Source organism: Equus caballus, chromosome 24 (assembly GCF_041296265.1).
Source record: "Equus caballus isolate H_3958 breed thoroughbred chromosome 24, TB-T2T, whole genome shotgun sequence".
Classification (NCBI taxonomy): Eukaryota; Metazoa; Chordata; class Mammalia; order Perissodactyla; family Equidae; genus Equus; species Equus caballus.
Window position 1 is genome coordinate 33326321 of NC_091707.1, and position 17421 is coordinate 33343741.

The following is a 17421-nucleotide window of genomic DNA, read 5'->3' on the forward strand; positions in this document are numbered from 1 at the left end:
GCTCTGAGCAGGTCCCAACAGTAACCTCTTTGAACAGGAGCCACCACCTGTCGCAAGGGGTCACTGTGAGTATTAAACGTGTTCCTCTGAGGCACCACGACCCTCTTCTAAGACTTCGCTTCCTGTTTTATTTCCCACAGAGCCCAGTGCCCCCTACATGCCAGCACTTCCCTTGGGCTCAAAGCTGCTCTGCAGGGCACAGGCTGGCATGCTGTTCACCACCAGCCCCGCTGCTTATTACCTAGCAGACTCCAAGCTCACTCCTCACTATCATGGAGCTTCCCTGGGGTTGCTTTCCAATCTCACTGTTTGGGCAGGGCAGCTCTCATTCCATTAATGAGGCAAAGACACCATAGGCAACAGCAGGCTTTATTGGGGCGGGGGGGGGGGGGGTGGTATGGGCAAGCCCCAGGGAAAGCCAGGACCATACACAGGCTGCACTTCCGCATGTCCTCTCTGTCCAGAGTCACCCTAGGGACCCCAGGAGTGTCATGGCCTCCCCATAACACAGGCCCCCTAGCCCCAGTTAGAGTTGGTCCTTCACAGCCAGACTGGAGGACAGTGTCAGAGGCGCCACCTGGTGGTGGTAGAGACACACCAGAAGGAAGGAGTTGGGAGCAGAGCTAGTGGAAGTTACTGTATTAGGTGCCACACCCCAGTGACAGGGTGAGTCCTGAGAGGAAGAGGCCCCCAGTCTTGGGACTGTCTTTGGGGGTAACTACTTACCCCAGCTCTTCAGAGACCAGAAACATCTTGCTTCTGGCTAAAAGCTTGGGCAATCATTCCATGTGTTTTGTGGTTCTCATTTCAAAAAGGGATGAAGTCACAGTGGGCAGTGAATTGAGAGGACCCTCAAGACTAAAATGCAAAATGGTAAACAGGACTAGTGTCCAAGAAGGGAATCCTAACAGGTACAACTTATTTCAGCAGGCTGGAGGCAGAATTGTCACCTCAGACCCGTGGGGCAGGTTCCCCTTTCTCTCCACACCAGTGGGCTAGCTGGAGAAGGGAGCTCTTTATTGTGTTTTCAGAATTGCTCGACACGACAGAGCTGTGCATCCCTCCCTCTCCCCACTCCTCCTTATCCTTATTGTCCTCCCCTCCCTTCCTTTTGCTCTCCAAAGTCTGGAATCACAAGATAAAGAGCATGGTCAGGAGGGTGCGGTGGGGTCATCCTGTCCCCCACTTCACCCCATGCCCATTACAGACTTCTTCTCCACTTCCCAGCCTCCCCACCCTCTGCAGAAGTAGCCTGGTGGAAGAGGCCCACTAGTTGCATGGCTAAGATGACCAGCCAGGACAGCCCTGGTTTGGGTCCACTGAGCCAGTGAACCAGTATCCTGAGATGAGTGTCCAGAGATGTCCCAAGTTGGGTACATGGCAGATGGTGAGTCACAAAACCTCTTGGGCAGCTCAGCAGGTGGTCAGTAGTTCAGAGCTAATGTGGTGGAAGGCACCCTTTAACGTGGTAGGTCTATGTTCGAGGTACAAGGTGTGTGCCCAACAGGTATCTGTTGACTGATGGGTGGAGGACGGATGGGTGAAGGGGTCCAAGCTGCCTAGCAAGGTGAGATCCTCCTGTCCCTCCCCCTCAGGAGTGACTAAAAAGGATTTCTCCAAGAGCTGGCCAGGGCCACTCCCTAGGCCCTTCCGGAGTAGTGGCGATGGTTACTTCTGAGGTTACTTCTAGGGGCTGAGCAGGAAAGGCAGCTGGCCTGCGTTCTTTGCCTGAGTGCCACTGATTAGAGGGGCCCACTTGGGGTGAAGGCAAAGAGAAGAGAGGCGATCCAGACCAGTCCAGCTGCTTCCATCGCCTGCTCCACCCCCTCTTACCCCACCAGTTTGCTCCACTGGATAGTACTGAAAAAGGGGTGGGATTTGAGTTTGTTGACACCACCTCCTCCGGCGCCCAGGCGCCGAGAGGGATCAAACTGCAGCAGCTGCGGAGAAAGGCCCGGGTCAGCACTCAGCAGGCCTTCCCAGCCCCACCCACTTCTGAGGCATGGGCTGACCTCCAGGGACTCCAGTCACCATGGACCCAGGGGCTCAGTCCCTGCCAGCCCAGCCCACAGGACCCCCAGTCCCCCTGGGGGGACTTTGGTTGTGTTTGGCCACCAACATACAGAAATCTGTCATCCCTACTACCCTCCTGCACCCACATCAGACATCCAGCACGCAGCACAGCTTGCTCACACACAGGGTTCTACCCTCCCAGCACCCGCCCTCAGGCCAAACTGCCTCCTCTGGCCTGGCTATACCTCACCTCCGTCAGCAGGGAGGCTGCTGGGCGACTGAGCCACTCGGGCAGCTGGAGCTGGGTGTGGGGCTGGATTCCTGAGGGATGGCTCTGGGACAGTGCCTGGGAAGACATAGTGAAGAGCCTCTGAGGAGACAACCCCAGGAAAGTCTGTACACTCCAGTGGCAGCCAGGACTTTATTTACCCCCCAGTGCCACATCCCATGGGAATGATGATGATGATGATGTTGATCGTGGCCTTTTGCTTTGGATCTACTGTATGCCAGTCTGTGGATGATGCCTGACATCCATTATCCATAATTCCCACAACAACCCCCAAAGCAAGTACGAGCATCCCCATTTTAAAGACAATAAATAAGCCCAGAGAGGTAAAGGACTTGTGCTGAGTTCAGGGTTTGAACCCAGGTCCCTCTGGCTCTAAGCTTGCTCGAAGCATCAATCTTGGGTTGCAATCAGGGCAAGCACTCTATCAAGAACAGCACCGGAACTTGTCTCCTTATAGAAAAAACTCCCCCGGCTACTCAGGGCCAAGGCAGGGCGGAGACAAGGGAAGAAGGCAGAACCTCCCCATGCTCCAGAAGGGGGCAGCTGTGGAGAGCAGAGAGGTCTGTCTGGAGGCCAGGAAGAGCTGCAAGAAGCAACCAGGAGGCAGGCCAGGAGCCCTGGGCTAGACAGGTGGCGGGAGACCAAGGGGGAGAACCACTCTATGGCGAGATTTGCATCCAGGGCTCTCAGAGGCGCGGGCTATGGGACGGAAGCTGGAGGGAGCCAGGATGCACTGGTCGTATCTGGGCTGCAGGTCACACTGCATCCACTCCTGTCATTTCTTGCTCAGATGCAGTTTGGCCTCTCCCATTCTGCCTGACCTGACCAGTCCCAGGTGCGGTGCTGAGCTCAAGGAGGAGGCTCAGAGGCTGCCATCCTGAACACAGGTGTTTGCAGGGCGAACTTTGAGCTCTTGGACAGAGCAGCTGCTGGCCTGAATGAAGGATGCCCTCTCTCCTGTCCTCCAACCAAAGTCTGGGGGTTACAGCCCAGGAAGGTGTGGACGGGGAGAGGAAGCTTGGGGGATGAGTCAGTGGCCTTCCGGGAAAGAAGGGCTGTGCCAAGCCCCACCCTCCCTCCAGACATAGGCCCGAGTTTTCTCTTCCAGAAACCTTCCTTGACCATCCCAACTCAACTCTCATTCATATAAGTTGACAGGCTCTAGCTATAGTCACTAGTGTGGTGGGGGTGCTAAGTGTGTCTATGGCCTGGGTGGGAGTGGCTTCCTGCATCTCTCATGGCCTGAGCGGGCAGCTGGGGGGAACAGCTATGCTAGCAAGACACCCGGCCCAATGGCCAGGTCTTGGAGACCAGGCAGCCCCAGCCACAACACTGGCTGGTTGGACCAAGCCCAGCCCATTCTGCACTCAGTGACACCCACCAGGGCTCCACACCCTGCCCGGCTACTCACCGTGCCAGTCAGCAGTTCATACAGTAGAGACCCAAAGCTCCACCAGTCACAGGCATCCGTCAGCTCAGAAATCCCACCCACCTCTGTGGGAACAAGAACACACATGTCCCAGCCTCACCCAAGAGGGCAGGTCTCCACCCTACTCATCCCACCCAGACGCGGCACATTCCTTCAGCCCCCAGCTTAGCCCACACCAAGGCACCCAAGATCTAGAGGCCCCTGGCACCCCCCTTCTTGCCTGGGGCGCTGTAGAGGTTGTCCAGGGCCTCCCTGCAGAACTGGGGCTCTACCTCAGACCACTGGCCGAAGTACGTGAGCCGGACATGACCTTCCATCCAGTGTGTGCAGTGAAGAATAAGGGCGACAAAAATTGTGGTCATTGTTGAGCAGCTGGCATGGGGGAGGGTACTCCAGGGCTCCCGCCAGCAGTCACAGGGCAGGAGCCAGTGACCACACTGGGCAGAGCCTCCCTAGGGGCATGGCCCCCTGAGGCCCAGAGATGACCAGGTGTTCCTAGCAGCTGCTGCCCTGGACTCGTGGGGGAAAGGGGCTTGCTTCCCAGGCTCAACCTTGCCAACCAGACTCGGCAGAGGCCAGCATGAAAAGGCTGGGGGGAGGCATGGCAAGAAGCAGATAGCCCCTGCGTTCCCTTTGACTTTGGGGAGCTCTCGTTCTCTGTCTTCAGGGGCCCCCACCTCAGGGAGGGGGGAGGGGGAGGGTGGCCTACTCCGCTCCCTGCTGGCCTGGGGCACCTACCTGCCTGATCCAGGAGCAGGTTCCGGGGATTGAGGTCCCGGCACAGCACCCCCTGCTCATGCAGCGCCTCCAGTGCCACCAGCGTCTCTGCCGCCCACTGCTTCACCTGCTCTTCTCTCACGCTCCAGGCTCCTCCAGCAGACCCCAGGCTGGCCCCATCCCCTGAGGGGCGGCTCTGACCTCTGCCTCCGCCACAGCCCCCCAGCACCTGGCCAGCCCCTTCACGAACCCAAGGAAGCCCCCAAGAGGGCCCCATGTCCGGGCTCTGGCCAGGTGCCCACCTGGCTTGGAGGTGTAGGTGGCTACTTGGGGCCTTTGGAAGGTCCGAGGAGCACGCGGTGCTGGTCCTGGCTGAGGGTTCACCTTCAGCCTCTCTCTGGGGTCTGATGGATGGGGCATCCCTGGCTGGGGGAAGGCTCTGAGAAGTCCGTGGAGGCTCCGGGGTGATTCTGTCCTGCAGGCGGGTGTGGCCCAGGGGAAACAGTGCTGGGGTCCGGAGGCTGAGGGGGCAGTTGAGCTGAGCCTTCATCCTCTCCAGGCTGGAGCCAGATCTGAGCCCAGACTGTTGGGGGCATGCCTGGGAGAGCAGGTGGGACCACAGAGTGCCTCCTGGGCCATGCAGAGGGAGCGGCGAGCATGGGGACAGGGGAGAAGAAGAGCATGGACGCCAGGTCCCTGTCCCACTCGTGCTTCCCCTCTCTGTGGCATCGACCCTCTGCTCCCTCCTTCCCTCAGCACTCTCCCTCCTCTCGACTCATCTGGAGGACCCCTGTGCCACAACCGGGCATAAAATCGGTGCTTAACCCCTAAGCAGATGTAAATCATTGTTACTGTCCTTGTTTTGGGTGGTAAGATCACTGGTGTTCAACATGTTACAATTTTTTTTTTCTTTTTTGGGGAGAATAGTATAATAAAATTAAAGCAAAATAAAATAAAAGAAGGCCAGGCATGGAGCTGTGATGACTACAGGTCATGACCCAAGGACATGTACCTCATTAAAAATATCACCTCTAATAGGTGATCAATAAATAGCTGCCACGTGGCCCAGTTCCTGTCCTTACAGCTTCAGTCACCCCCAGACCATGTGGCCATTCTTATGGATGGGCACAGACTAGAAAAATGAAGACAGCCAAGATTGGAGGAAATGGTGACAAAGGGGACATCTGTGTAAATGTTCTCTTGTCCGCCTAGGATGTGAACATCTTCCCCAGGACGTGCCATGCCTCCTTGGCACCACAGAGGCCCACGAGAGCCTGATCCTGCCATGCGCCTCCAGAAAGCCTGGGTCCCCTACTCTGTGCTGCACATCTGGGGCAAGTCACCCCCCTCCTCAGGGCTTGGCATTTTAAGGGGATGAAAGAGGACAACACCCCAAAGGCCTGAGGAGCTGACAGGGCCCTCAGGCCCCCTCACCTTGCACATGCTCCAGGTGCAGGAAGATGGAGTCCTCACTCACAAAGTACCGCAGCAGCTTGGTCATGTAGGGGACACCATGTGGGATGATGGTTAGCCGCTCCCGGCTCGCCACATGGCACCTGGACAGGCTCTGGGGAGGGGACGGGGCAGGCAGATCAGCTGGGGACAGTCCAGAGGCTGCTCTGCTGGGGGATGTCCTGGCCCCAGCTTCAGGGGAAACCGGATGAGGGATGGGAGCCACCTTGAGGAGCAACTGCCTCCCCAGTTCCTGACCTGGCCCTCACCCTATTTCCACCGTGGCATCCAGGTCCTCCACCCTCAAGGCCAAGGATGAGGCAGGATGTGTGTGTGTGTCTGGCTGGGAGGAGGGGGCATGCTCAGGGGCAGAACAAGCAGCTTTTGGATTTGGAAGGAGCAGGGGCTTGAGATACAGGTTCTGGGTACAGGGTTCCCCAGAGGGTGAGCTTCCCAAGAGCTCTGAGAAAGTCCCAAGGGGAATGCAGAGTGACACGGGACTGGGTGGCACCTGCCTTCACCACGAAGGTCCCTCCAGTCGCTGGATCCTGGACCAGCTGCACCTGCCAAGGTCCAAGAGGCAACAGTCAAGGCACATGCTAGTTCCCGGGGCCCCATGGCCCCAGCCCCAGGCCCCCTCGGTCCTCCACTGAGGCTGACTCATTTCAAGGGTAGGGCAGGGAGGGCAGGCTTTGGTGGTACCAAGTATGTCTCCCGTCCCCCAAGTTGACATTGATCCTGTCCTGCTCATCTACCCTTGTTAGACCTGCAGATCTTAGCTCAGGTGCCACCACTGTCAGGAAGCCTTCCCAACCCTCAGGTTGAGCTGGGGCCCCTAATCTGTCTCCAGTACTCTCTGGGCTCGCCCCTAGGGGAGCGCTATCACACTGCATCTAATTTCCTGTCTCCCCAATAGACTGTGAGCTCCGTGAGGACAGGGACCACACTATCCGGTTCTGTATTCCCAGAGCCCTGCACAGCATGGGGATGTTGTAGGGGCTCCACGCATGCGTGGTGAGTGGTCCATCTTGCAGGCTCTGAAGGTGTCATGGCTGGAAGGGACCTCAGTCAACCCCTTCTGATCTCTTATTTTACAGGTGAACAAGCTGAGGCTCTGAGAGTGTGGTCCCAGTTCACCCATGTGCTGAGCTGGGAGCACGCAGTGTTCACCTGCTCCTTCAGGTCTCTTGCTCTGCCCGCCCCACCCCTTTTAAACAGTCTCTCTCTCTCTGGAGGCTGTCTTTGGAGAGCAGCCTGCTCCTACCCTTGTTGGTTTGGGGTAGAGGCAGGGGTCAGGGCCTTGAGCTGGGCCCTGACTCATCTCCATGGTGGGCAGGGGTAGACCCCAGCCCTAGGAGAGGGTACGCTGGCACACTGGGGCAGAAAGGCGGAAGATTCAGCCCAGATGAGCAGCAGGCGGGGGCAAGACCAGCACCCAGGTGGTGTGACTCCTTGGCCCTGCAGACACTCCCCATGATGGCGCGTGGGAGGACAGTGATGAAGATGCAGCCTGGGATCAGGGGGGGACAGGGGCACTGGGTTTAGCTCTTAGGTGAGTGAATTGATTTTCTCATCTATCAAACAGGAATCAGAAATGCCCACCTTCCCTCATCCCTGGTTGGTTGAGGCCATAAATGGGAAGGCCCTCTGTGAACGTAAAGACCATCTTAAGAATGCCAGTTATCACATTTGCCAAGTTGCATCACCTCTCTGAACTTTGTTCTTCTTAATGGCAAAATGGGGTCGCGGCAGTACCTCCTTCAGAAGGTCACTAGGAGGATTCTAGTAAAGCAGACGACTCAACAGCAGCAGCAGCCCGTGCCCGCCACACAGCACGCCCTCAGTAATCTGTACTGACGATTATGATCGTAGGGGAACCCACACCGGCTACAGAGCCTTTACTCTGTGCTAAGCGCTTTACTTAGATTATTTAATTTTACTCCCACAGACCTACCAGGTGAGTGTTACTAGTGACCCATTTTATTGATGAAGAAATTGAGGTTCAGAGAGGTTATGTTGCCTACGAGCCCACTGCTAAAAAGGGGTAGAGACAGGATTTGAATCCAGGCAGGCTGATCCCAGAGCCCTGGAGACCTAACTGCAACTAGGGGCACAACCAGGTGACCTTGGTATGTGCCCTCCCCTCTGGGCCTCAGTTTTCTCATCATCAGAGAAATGAAGGTGAGGGAGTCGAGGAGCGCCAGGGCCCTTTCCGCAGCAGGAGGGAGGCGGCCCTTCTGACCACCAGAGGTCTCTCCTCCAACAGCCGGAGCCCGGCTCCAGCTCCTTCACTAAATTTGTGCAATGTTTGAAAAAGAAAGGAAGAAAACTCTGGAGTCATTTAGGAGAACAGAGTTTCCCACAAGTACTGACAGCCCAGATAATTCCCCACGTCCCTGGCCAAGTGGGATTCCCTGCCACCTTGTCCTGGGCAAGGTCCTCCCATTTACAGAGTCCAAAAAGCCAGCAGTGATGGTGGGGGAAGCCAGAAATAAAACTTGATCAGCATACTGAAAAACGTGTGTTAAAATATATATGTACATATATATATATATATATATATATATATATACACACACATATTTAAACCTACCTACCTAGGAAGAATTAAACCAAAACATTAACAGTAATTGTCTTGGAGTTAGGTAGGATGGTGGGGAATTTCTGTTTTTCCTGTTTCATTACATCTCAAAAGGGTTGCAGAGGGAGCATTTTCCCGTTACATCAAGCAAACAAAAAAATCCCCTTCCTCTTTTGCTCAATTCTATGACGGACAGAGCCCCAGCTCATCACTTGACCTCTATGAACCTCAGTTTCATTCTTGGTAAGACAATTATTAAAATGTAGCACTGTCCGATAGAGCATGCTGCCATGATGGAAATATTATACACCTGCAGTGTCCAATAGAAGCCAAGAGCCATGGGTGGCTATGGAGCCCTTGCAATGTGCTGGTGCAAGTGAGAAACGGAATACTTGATTTCAATGAATTTTAATTTAAATAGTCTTATGTGGCTAGCGACCACTCTAGCACACTGCATGGTATAACACCTTTTTCTCCTGGGCGACTGAGAGGGTTTAATGCAACCACTTTGTGACCTATGATCGTCAGGTGAGTGTGGCTGTTGGGAAGGTGGACGGGTTCTGGGGACCTGCTCTCATCTTTTTAGAAAAGGTGAGTTCTTAGGATGTGGGGACAATTAAAGTTTTGGTGAAACACATTAACCCTTTATTTAAAAATGCCCACAGTATCAGAATCCCAGGAGGAAACTCTCATGGAGCAAACAAGTCCAAAAGTTTCAAACAGGGTCTCAAACTCCAAGGCCCCCAGGGTCCGGGCACATGAGCCAAGTGGGCGGGGCAGGAACAGGCACCCACTGGAGGGCTGGTGCCCTTAAAGCAGCAGCCCCTCCTCCACTCCCTGCTGCCATGCGGGAATGTGAGCCAGCATTTCCAGATCTTCCCATTTTCAGGAGAAGCAGGAAATCTGGACTTCTATATGAAAGCTGCCAATTTTTAAATGTTGGTAACTAATAAGAATGAAAAAAAGACACCCCAGTGTTTGAGCCAAAAAACAAGACGTGACTTGGATGGCTTTTTTCTTCCCCATCCCTGACTCAGAGCCTGGCTCCTGGACAAGGCTCAGCAAATGTGCAGTGATGTCTCCCAGGACCCCCACGCTCCCTGAGAGCAAATCCCCGGGTATTCTGGCCAGCTGCTTACCTAGTTCCTGAGCCCCCCAGATCGCTGTTCCCTGCTACCCCCTAGCCCTGCCAGTACCTCTTCAGCCCCTAGAGACCCCCTCCCTGGCCCAGTTAACCCTAACAACTGGGCATCTCTGAGGGCACTCAAGGATTCCTGAGTGAGCCCTTTGCTTCTCTGCTCTGCGGGCTGCTGCTGGCCGGCAGGGCCCTCCTGCCCGGATCTGCCTGGGCAGGGCTGTGGAATGGAACTCTGTGACCACACAGCCAGGCCTGGCTGCAGGGACTGGGGCCCATCGGCCTTAACACTTCTCCTAATTTGGGGAAGCTGGTGCTCCTGGCTTGGGAATGACACAGGAAAAGGAAGCAGGATCTCAGGAGGGAGGTGGAGCAGGTAAGTTGAATGCCCAAGAAAGGGTGAAACAGAAAAGAACGGCCAGCTCCAGATAGAATGGTTGAACTTGGCTTAAATTTGTGGTTTCCATATGCACAGGCCTCAGAACACTGGATTCTGACATGAAAATGCTTTGCATATGCGTGTCCTGGGGTTAACACAAATTCGGGGAATTCTGTCATAGACCTCCCTCTTGGAAACTCACAGTGTACATTTGCATCCTAAAAGCTCTGAAAACTCCTATAATTACAAAAACAAAGTAAAGTAACTTTAACTCACTGTTTCTCAGACTTATTTGACCTGGAACCCCTCTCTCCATAACAGGTATGGTTCAGTGGGATCCCACATAGGTAAATGGTGGTGGCAGTCTCCTACCCAGCCTGTCCCTGGGAGCGGCTGTGCTTGGTTGAGCCACATGGACCAGTGCAGTGGGAAGGACCTCGCAGATGGAAGCTGGCTGGGCCTTGGCTGACAGCCTGGGGCCTGTTCCAGGGACCCGGGAGAAGCAGCTGGAGCAAAGCTGGGGGACGGGAAGCCTACAGCCTCCTGACTCGCTCTTGTCACCAGCATTTAGAGCCATCAAACATGTATGAAATGTTTTAGCGTGTGCCAGGCCTTTCCCAAAAATGATTTCATTTTAGTTCCCACATCACCCCATGGGGGGGAGAATTCTTACCCCACTTACAGATGAGGAAACCAATGCTCGGAGAGGTGAAGGGATTTGCCCGTGGCCACGCTGTGCATTGCCCGGACAGCACTTCATTCTCCGGCGTGTGAGGAAGCACACTGTGGTGTTTTCTCTGTGGGCTCCCAGGCACATCAAATCCCCTGATGAGTGTTTAAATCACAGATTCCTGGGCTCAACCCTAGAAATTCTGACTCAACAGGCCTGGGGTGGAGCTCGGGCATCTGTGTTTTTAGGAAGCTCCCCAGGTGATTCTAATAAACAGCCAGTTTGGGAAAGAACAGCTTTAGGGAGTACTCAGGTCTCCCTCGTTGGGGCAGAGGGCAATCGAATGTTGGCTCAGATCCCAATTGACCCAACCGTTTGTCCTTCTGATTCTTCCACTCTAACGAGTGTCCCAGGTACGAATTGGGATGTCAGCTCCTATCTTCCTGTCTGCCTTGAGTTGAGGGAAGGGGTTCCAGAGGGGGTCCGGATGAGGCTGGGGGTGCTAGGGGAGGAGGGGCAGAGTTGCCACCAGCCAGCTTGGACCCTCTGCTGGACAGGTTTCTGGAGATGAGCACATTCCTGCCACAGGAACTTCTTGGCTGTGCTTGGTGGGGAGACTCTTGGCCGCAGCCCTGGGGTGCAGAGTGAGTGCAGGGTGGTGGCCTGTGGGAAGCAGGAAGTGGGAGTGAGTGGGCAGTAGGTGCTGGCAGGGGGCTCTAGGCACAGCTTCTCCTGTGGCTTCCGTCTTGAATCTCTGAGGGGGCGGTTTTCTGTGTCTGAGCTGGAGGGCTGTGGTGAGGGGTATCTGCCTTTTCGGGGACCTGACAGTGTGTGCTGGGATGGGGGAGGGGTGGGAAACCACTGGACACAGCTGCTCTCCTCCTCTTGGGTCCTCTGAGCCCTTTCCAGCCCCCACTGGAGGACTGGGGGGTAGCGCTCTCCCCACCCATTACCCCTAACGGCACACACCAGCTCCTCCCACACCCACAGGTGTCTGCTCACTCACCTTGCCAATGACCCCGACCACCCTGCAGCCCCTCAGCTGCTCCAGGGCAGAACTCAGTGTGCGGATGGGCCGGAGCCTCAGGCTGCTGAAACCCTGTGGAGGTGGAGACAGGCCATGTAGCCTCAGGGCCCAGGCCTCCTCAGCCACTGCCTTCTTACCAGGCAGTGGGCAGCGCCTCCGGCTGCAGGAGAGCAGTGGCCACAGCAGGCAGGACTAGGGTACAGGCAGACCCCACCTCACAGGGACAGGCTGAGTGGAGAAGCTGGCCCTGACCAGCAGGGGGCCCACGCTGGTCCAGGGTGGCCACACTGCCTTCTTCACTCAGCCCCCACCCAGTCCTCTTTCCAGGCCTAGGGAGTTCTCAGAGCTTTCGAACCCGTCCCGTCCCTCGAAAGCCCCATCCACAGGAGGCAGATGCCCCCAGGGGTGGGGAAGTAACCTGGGAACAGGTGGGTCTCAGGGAACACACCCCGAAGACCAAGGCATGTGCCCCAGCCACGTACTTTGGGGAAAGGCAACTTACAAGATGCAGCAAGCCTAGGAGTATGTGTGCGTGTCTGTGGGCATGAGAGGTGTGCGTGCATTTTAAACCCTCTCTGACTGCCCACTGATTAGGAAAAGCCATAAGGGGAAAGTACTTGTGCACATTTGTGTGTGCGTGCATTCACACGTGTATGCACACGTGGGCATTCATGCTGCAGATACTCACTGTGGTCCATTCAAACACAAACAGATCTGGGAGACTGTGGACACACGTGAGCATGTGTACAAGCTGTGTGTAAGGGTGGGGGGGGTGTGTGTGTACTCTGTGAGGGCGCGAGACTGGACTAGAGATGATTCACTCAACGTGTCTGAAAGTGAATGAACGAAGGAGGGTGTGGGAGAGAGAGGAAGCCAGAAGGAGGATGGCAGGAGCTGGCGCTCTGGCCATGAGGGGGGCCTCAGCTCTCTCCCCTTAGAGCCCTCAGGCATTTGGGGAGGGGTCCCCTCACCGTGCCTGGGCTGGTTCCGCTGCCCAGCGTCCTCTGCAGGTGACAGTTGAAGATCTCCTCTGCCCGCCGCAGGTACTTGGTAATTTTCAGCTTTACGGCCTCACATCGCTCCTTGTTGGGGTCAACTGTGGGGGGGAAAGGGGTCACCAGGACCCACCCCCCCGTCTTGGAGGGTTGGGGTTCCTGCTCTCATTGGCCACCCTCTGTCCTCCACAGGAGACAGCGCCACTTTCTGAGGCTGGTCAGCAGATTCTGACCCCACATCTGTTCTTGAGCCCGTCTTCTAGGTGGGAGACCAGCAGGGAAGGAGGAAAAAGGAAGATGGCAGGAGAGGTTGGGAACCGCCGACACCCCTCAGCCTACAGCACTTTACAGTTGGGCCCCACCACCTTGCTGGCTGCCATCACACGCTAGGAAGGGACAGAGTGGGGACTTCCATGTCCATTTTCAAAGGAGAAGACAGAAGCTCCCAGAGAGCACACCTTCTTCCATCTCTGAAGCCCAAGAAAAAGGCCAGAGTGGGGTTCAGGATTGGGGACAAAGAAATTCACTGGACAGGCTTGAAGCCCAGGTGTTGAGGGGTCTCATCAGCAGGAAGGTAGGAAGGTGAATCAGGACCCACCTCCTGGCCACCACAGCCCTCAGGGGTCTCCAGCTGGCCTCAGGGCCAGCCTCTCCCCCAGCCTGGAAATGCCTCACTTTGCCCAAAACAGGCCTCCCTTGCCCCTCCAGGCCTTTGCTGTCTCTTCCTGGAGCACTACCCAGCCCTGGAGCTGGACAGCACACCTATCATTGTGTAGTAATCAGATCTGAGTTTTGACTTCTAGAAAATACCCTCTGCTGGCCCAGGCTGGCGTAAGTTTCCCTCTTCCCTCCCTCATTGCTCTTCCATCACCAACTCAACAGTCTTCCCCATTATAACGTAAGTCCCAGAGGGCAGGAGCCCAGCCTAGGCCCAGGGCATGGAAGCACCCAGCCCCCCCGCCCCAAGCCAACACCTTCATACCCTGCTTTGCCACTTGATAGCTATGGAACCTTAAGCAAGCTATTTAACTGCCCTAGGCCTCAGTTTACTCATCTGGAAAATAGGAATAAAAATAGTTCCTATATACTTGGAACTACGTGCAACAACATATATAGTAATTTCTATTACTGTGAGGCTCAAATGAGTGAACACAGGTAAAGACCTCACACCAGGGCCTAGCGTATAGGAACTGCTCAGTAAATGCTAGCTCTTATTATCATTCTTCACAGAGTCCTGCAGGGCTCTATGCTGGCCCTGCACAGACGCGCCCAGCACAGATGCAGGGATGATGGGACTAGCCCCCTGCTGGCCCTTCCCCACAGGCCACTGCCCAGCCCGGCCCTCACCATGCACGCCTCGCAGCAGGACATCCACGCCGTTCTGGTAGTGGTTGAAGGCTGCCTCGTAGTCCTCACTGACATCGCGCTCCAATGCCAGCCGGATCTGCGTGGCTGCATCCACCAGGTAGTCGCGCTTGGTCATGTCAGGTGCCCCCGGAGCCACCCGGTTGCAAATCTGCTCCAGGTATATGCGGGCCTGGGACCGCGCTCGTGAGCAGGGCTCAGGCTCCAGGCCAGGGCCAGGTGGGCACTCGCAGGCCACCAGGCTCATGGCTGCTGTACTGCGGCTGCAACCTGGAATGAACAGATGCACCAGGGAGGACCCAGCTGGGCACACCTCATCTGCACCCTGGTTTTCTCCACTGAATATTGGGAGACTAATACTCACCTCCAAGGGCTGGAGGGATCAGAGCTAATGTGGGTAATGTCCCTTCCCTGAGCCAGATCTTTCTTAAGTGGTGGTGGTAATAGAATAATAACACGCTTGGGGCTCTCCCTTTCAATTCAAATTCAGTTCAACAAGTATTTCTGGAGCACCTACTCTTTGTTGGGCCCTGGAGAGAGCTGCTTTCACGGGGACTCCGTAGAACAAACCAGTGTACACAGTAAACATAAGGAGGCCACACACTCTGAGGCCAAGGCAGGGGCCTCGGGCTCAAAGGTCATTCCTCACACTGTTCCCTTCATCCTGCCTGTTCTGCCCTCCCTTCTCCTCCTGCGGGAATCTCATTTATCCTTCAGGGTTCAGCTCAGTGGCACCTCTGGGAACAGGATGGATTGCTCCTGCTTTATTTCGATTCCCTTGGTGCTGAGGTCAGTGTGGTCAGCGAGTGAGGACCCCCAGCAGAGCCTGGCAGAGAGCTGGGCACAAGGCCAGGCCTTAAAGCCTGTGGGCAAATGAAATGACTGAGTGGCAGATTCTGGTTGGAGTTAGAGGAAGAAGGGCAGGGCCAACCCAGCCCTAGGGAGGGGATGGCTCTGACTTGAGAAGGCCAGGAGGCCACGTGGCCTCCAAGGACCTGACAGCAGCTGGTCCCTGAACAGTGTGTGATACAAGTGGCCAAAGGGACAAGAGCAGCGGCTGCGGGAAAGGAAAGCGCTCAGAGGCCAGCAGAGCTGCCTCTGCCTTCATCGCAGCCTCGGCACCTCTGCTCTCTCAGGCCCCACTGGGAAGGGGCAGGGCCAGACTGCCAACCCAGGCCATTTCTGCCTCTGTGGAGAGAGCAAGGGGAGATGAGGAGTGGGACGGGGAGGGAAACCACACACCCAAGCCAGCGGGGAGCCGGACCCTGGCCAGGAGCGGGAGAGAGGGAGGGAGGGAGGGAGGGAAGCCGCACCCTCCCAGCATGGCCCAGCCACCCCTGACCTGCAGCTTGGACAGCCTGTGTTGGGAGTGCCAAGGCCGATGGGCTGGGCGGCTCGAGTCAGGCCCCAGCTTCAGGGGCCACTGCGCCGGGCCGGGTCCTGCGGGGCAGAGCCGCACGGCCGCACCTGGACACAGACAGCCGCGCGTGCAGCCCGCGAGGCCCTGGGACGCAAGGTGCACCGCCCGCTGGGGTCGGGCCGAGGAAGGCGGGTGGGGGAGTGAGAGGAAGGGGCATCCTCCCCTGGGGGAGGGGAATGGGGGAGGAGCCGGGCAAACACTGTACCTGCCCGAGCCAGGAGCCCGGTCCGCGCGGCCAGACCTACCCCTGCCGCCACCGTCCCGTCACCCCGACGGGAAAGCGTGCACCGCGGACCGCTGCTTAGCGCCCTCCAGCCCGGTGCAGGGGTCTGGCCGGGTGCAGCGCGGCCATTGGCTGCTGATGAGCTCATCCTCTAGCTGTTAGAATAAACCACCAATCAGCGTCCAGCTCGGCTTCTGCCGGCCCTTAAAGCCGCAGCGTCCGCTGTGCGGAGCGCACGCGAACGGGGGTGGGGGGCGGGGGGGGGGGGGGGTGGTCGGTGGGGGGAAGGGTGGGGTGAGGGCGAAACGGGGGGCGAAGGCGGGGGCGAGGGCGAGGGCTGGTGGAAAGAGTGTTGCAGAGAGAGGAGGTCCGTAATTACCCAGGGATCCGGAGAGACTGCTTCAGAAATCTAGACCGACTAAAAAAGCACACATGCCACTTCCAGGACTTCTCTCATTCGTTATTTCATTCATTTACTCACCTATTTAATAATTATGTGTTGAGAGACTACTATGCAAGGAGAGCTTGATGCCGAGATACAGAGAGAGAGTAGACAGTGTTTGCTCACGTCCTCACGGGGTTTGCAGTCTAGTGAGGGATACAGGGAGTAAAGAACTAAAGACTACAGTTGCTACTTCGTCCCCGTTGTGATGACAGTTGTGAGAGAGAAGCACTACAGGGGCTTGGAGACTTATAACAAAGGGAGAGACCTCGTCTAGGCGTCAGAAGGCTTTGGAGGAAGTGACATCCGAGCTGAGCACACAGACCTCCCTGCACCCGAGTGCTGCCTGGAGTCATACTGTCCTTCCCTGGTGTTCTTGCTCTCCCGGAGACGCCTTCTCATACCGCGCCCCTTTTCGGACTCCCACCCCTACTCCCCATTCTCACTCTCAGCCAGAGACGTTGCTTCCTCCTTCCCATGAAAACATGGGAGCACAGACTTCTACCCTGCCTGCTGTCCATCACCTGCCAGGTCTGCACCCACATGCTGCCTCCACCTCTTGCCATAGATGACCTTTCTGTGCCCCCATTGAAGGCCAGCCTTCCACTTGGAATCAGTCTTGCCTGGTCACCTACTCCAGGACACTGCTCTAGCAATTCTCCCCTCTCCTACATGGTTAATTTTTGCTCCCACTGGATCATTCCCATCTGATACAAATATAATGCTTATTCTCTCATCTTAAAAACAAAACAAAACAAAAAACACTTTTGTCCTCACTTCTCTATCTACCACCCTAGGTTTGCAGCAAAACTCCTCAAAAGAGGTGTCTATACTTGCTGTCTCCAGTTTCTCTTCTCCTACTCTTTCTTGAACCCACTCTGATGAGGCTTTCTTCCTCAACATTCCTCTGAAATTGCTCTTGGTCAGGCTACCGATGATCTCCTAGTTGCTAAACCCAATGGTTGTTTCTCAGTCCTCACCTTACTTGACCTCTCAGGAGCATCCGACCCAGGTGATCACAACCTGTTCTCTGTGCACTTTCTCCCCAGGCTCCCAAGACCTATACTGTCTTGATTGCCTCCTGTCTCGCTGCAGCCTCTTCTCCATCTCATTTAATGGCTCTTCCCCTCCTCACCAACTTCTGAATGTTAGAGTGTCTCAGGGCTCAGTCCTTGACATCTTCTTCCGTCTCTCTATCTTTGCTCTCTTGATGAGCGATTGCACCTAATCTCACGTTAAATAGTATGTTTTCATACACTGACGATTCTGTATATCTATTTACAG

At 55.9% G+C, this 17421-nt stretch overlaps 1 protein-coding gene across 2 annotated transcripts; it reads right to left on the bottom strand.

The window, feature by feature from the left end:
- Positions 1–350: 350 nt before the first annotated feature.
- On the bottom strand, positions 351–15819 carry RPS6KL1 (ribosomal protein S6 kinase like 1). 2 transcript variants are annotated; one of them, XM_001490569.7, is made up of 11 exons: positions 15678–15819; positions 14035–14322; positions 12664–12788; positions 11672–11764; positions 6416–6463; positions 5883–6015; positions 4470–5078; positions 3952–4041; positions 3714–3796; positions 2264–2359; positions 351–1940 (listed from the first exon to the last, which is right to left on the bottom strand). In XM_001490569.7, the coding sequence occupies exons 2-11, from the start codon at positions 14297–14299 to the stop codon at positions 1830–1832; spliced, it is 1653 nt and encodes a 550-aa protein (XP_001490619.3). In that variant the 5' UTR covers positions 14300–14322; positions 15678–15819; the 3' UTR covers positions 351–1829. The 2 variants fall into 2 exon arrangements, with proteins under 2 accessions (XP_001490619.3, XP_023483879.1); XM_023628111.2 differs by having other exon boundaries at positions 15718–15789.
- Positions 15820–17421: the final 1602 nt, after the last annotated feature.

Bases quoted from the DNA above. Each gene is read 5' to 3' on its own strand.
- RPS6KL1 (XM_001490569.7), bottom strand. From the start codon at position 14,299: ATGAGCCTGGTGGCCTGCGAGTGCCCACCTGGCCCTGGCCTGGAGCCT. The intron at 6,464-11,671 runs GTGAGTGAGCAG...GGACCTTGGCAG, and splicing joins TGGTCGGGGTCATTGGCAAG to GTGCAGCTGGTCCAGGATCC. The intron at 3,797-3,951 runs GCAAGAAGGGGG...TTGTTCCCACAG, and splicing joins CAACCTCTACAGCGCCCCAG to AGGTGGGTGGGATTTCTGAG.